Genomic DNA, 2,894 nt, shown 5'->3' with positions numbered 1-2,894 from the left:
AAATAAATTATTTTACTAATTACAATATTGGATATGCATAATTTTAACTGACTTATTAAAAGATCTAAAACAGATTCATTCTGTATTGTAAAGAAAGTATGAAGTTGGTTTGGAAATAATTTTATCAAGAATTAAGGGGAAAAAAGGTTTTACTCATAACTAGAAATCCCCCTCCATATTACATTCTGTCTCTACTTATCTTCACAATCAAGCTCTTCAACAATGAAAACCAAACAAAACTCTAATCATCAATTTCCAAAACACTGAAATTTATTTATTTAGTTCTTTTCATTAGGTATTGCAATCAGAGAAGTGTATTTTGGTGCTTTAGAGCTTTGGGAGAGGAATGTGAAACAGCAACTATGTTTAACTCTGGTTTCTCTAATTGATTTCCACATTGTAATCATAAAATTACTCACACCTTTCTCATTTATTTGTTAAAAACTTTTCTTCTCACCAGCTGTTTTACTGCCTCCTTCACATCCTTGTTTCTAAGACTGTAGATTAAAGGATTCATCATGGGAGCCATCACCCCATAGAACATGGATATAATTTTGTCGGTAGCATCCAAGTCATCTGAATTAAGTGTTTCTTTAGATTTGGGCTTCATGTACATGAACAGGATGGTCCCATAGAATATTATGACCACAGTCAGATGAGCTGAGCAGGTGGAGAATGCTTTGCTTCTCCCCTCAGAGGAGCTAATTTTGAGGATGCTCGCAATGATTAATGTGTAAGAGATAATGATTAATAGCAGTGGTGTCAATGTGAACAATGTTGTGGCCACGAGCATGATGAACTCATTGCCTGAGATGTCAGCACAGGCCAGTTTCATGACAGCTAGAATTTCACAGGAGAAATGATTGATGATGTTATTCCTGCAGAAAGGCAACTGTACCACAAACACTGTTTGTACTGCCGAGTTGACAGCTCCTATGATCCAGGACCCAGCTGCCATGGATACATAGGCATCCTTGCTCATGATGATGGGATATCTCAGAGGGTTGCAGATAGCCACATAGCGGTCAAAGGCCATCACGCCCAGGAGCACACACTCTGTTGTCCCCATGGCCAAGCCAAGGAACATCTGCACTGCACAGCCAGAAAAGGAAATGGTCTTTCTTTCTGAAAGGAAGCTCCCCAGCGTGGAGGGAATAGAGGTGGTGGTGTAGCAGATGTCCAAGAAGGAAAGGTTCCCCAGAAAGAAGTACATAGGGGTGTGAAGGTGAGGGTCCAAGATGTTGATTAAAATGAGAGTAGCATTGCCCAGAAGGATGACCGCATACATTATGAAGATGAGCACAAAAAAGAGTAACTCAAGCCTCGGGTAACCAGAAAGTCCCTTCAGAAAAAATTCCACCAGAATGGTTTGGTTTTCCCATTCCATTTTACTCTCTCTTTTACCTGTAAGAGCACGTTAAGAAAAATACGTATTTTACTCTGATTACTTTCAAGCATGTATCAATGAATATGTACCATAATTTCCAAGGAAAAATAAAATTAAAAAAGGAAAAGACCAAAGAAAGAAGAGAGTGCATGAAGAGAAGTAGACAGAAAAAAGGGAATTTATGAATGGAGAGAGGGAAGGGAATGAATGAATGAATGAATGAAGACAGAGAAGAGAAAACTAACATGTTTCATGCTACAGCCATTTAACTCATTTAATCTCATCACAGTTTTCAGAGAGGGCTATTAGTATCCATATTTTACAGATGAATAAATCAAAGCAGATATGTTAAGTAAACTTGACGAAAGGTAAATAGTACATAGCAGAGCTAAGATTCAAACCTAAAAAATCTTCCTGCTGAAGCCTGAACGTTTTGTCTTATTTGTCATCACATACGTAAACTGAAGGTTATAATAGAAATGAGCATTGTATTCTGTATTACTGAACATTAAACTATTTTTATTGGCTATAAATCACCACACAATAGATCAATGCTCTTGTCATTCCTTGAAATTACACTTCTGTCTTTCCTAGTAGAATGTAAACTTCGTAAGGACAGGTACTTATTCTTGCTTATTTCCACAGACCAGTAGCTAGAATAGAACAGGCACAGAGGCAAATATTCAAAAACATTTGTTGGATGGTTGGACAAAATCAAAGGCAAAATAATTGCTAACATTTCTTACCCTTTGCCAATCTTCTATTAAATGTTTTCTTTGTGCATTCCATAATGGAGTCTGAATAGCAAGCTTATGAGGTAATTTCTGTTACTATTAGCATCACCATGCCTATTGTGTAGAGGGGAAAATAAGGCACAGAAAAGTAATTTGCTTACGGTCAATTTCATACAACCAAATAAATGAAAGAGTAAGGACTTAAACTCAAGCAGTATGGCTTTAGAATTTGAGCTCTTAATACTCATTTTGCAAACAGAATTTGGCTCACAGGCTACAATACCTTGTAATCTAATCGACAGTCCTAATATTTCAAAAGAAATATCAGCTAAAATATGTGATTGATCAGAAAGAAGATTTCAATATGGTGAACTGATAGCAATTGATTTTGATATATTTTGCTAGTACTCATTTCTATAACAAATGTTTTGTCACAGAATTGCATTTGATCTTTATAATTCTTGGGTCCTCCCTTACATAAAAAGTTCTCAATTTCATAATGATGCCTGTTTGACTTTTTTTTTTTTCCTTTATTCAGCTCACAAAGGGTTTTCCTATATTACAGGTCTTTTTAAAAAACAGCTTTAGGATAGATTTATCCTCTTGACTTTTTGCATTTCATTAAGTTTCTCTCTTCAAAAATGTCTTGTTTAGGGCCGGGCGCGGTGGCTCAAGCCTGTAATCCCAGCACTTTGGGAGGCCGAGGCGGGTGGATCACGAGGTCAAGAGATCGAGACCATCCTGGTCAACATGGTGAAACCCCGTCTCTACTA

At 36.8% G+C, this 2,894-nt stretch overlaps 1 protein-coding gene across 1 annotated transcript; it reads right to left on the bottom strand.

Moving 5' to 3' along the window:
* Positions 1-293: 293 nt before the first annotated feature.
* On the bottom strand, positions 294-1,387 carry LOC108303803 (olfactory receptor 13C2). Its single transcript, XM_017527732.2, has one exon. It carries the CDS (start codon positions 1,385-1,387, stop codon positions 431-433), a length of 957 nt encoding a protein of 318 aa, XP_017383221.1. The 3' UTR covers positions 294-430.
* Between the last annotated feature and the right edge of the window lie 1,507 nt (positions 1,388-2,894).

This window comes from Cebus imitator, unplaced genomic scaffold (assembly GCF_001604975.1).
Source record: "Cebus imitator isolate Cc_AM_T3 unplaced genomic scaffold, Cebus_imitator-1.0 Scaffold51, whole genome shotgun sequence".
Taxonomy (NCBI): Eukaryota; Metazoa; Chordata; class Mammalia; order Primates; family Cebidae; genus Cebus; species Cebus imitator.
The sequence above is the reverse complement of the archived record's forward strand: the minus strand, read 5'-3'. Positions and strand labels throughout refer to the sequence as shown.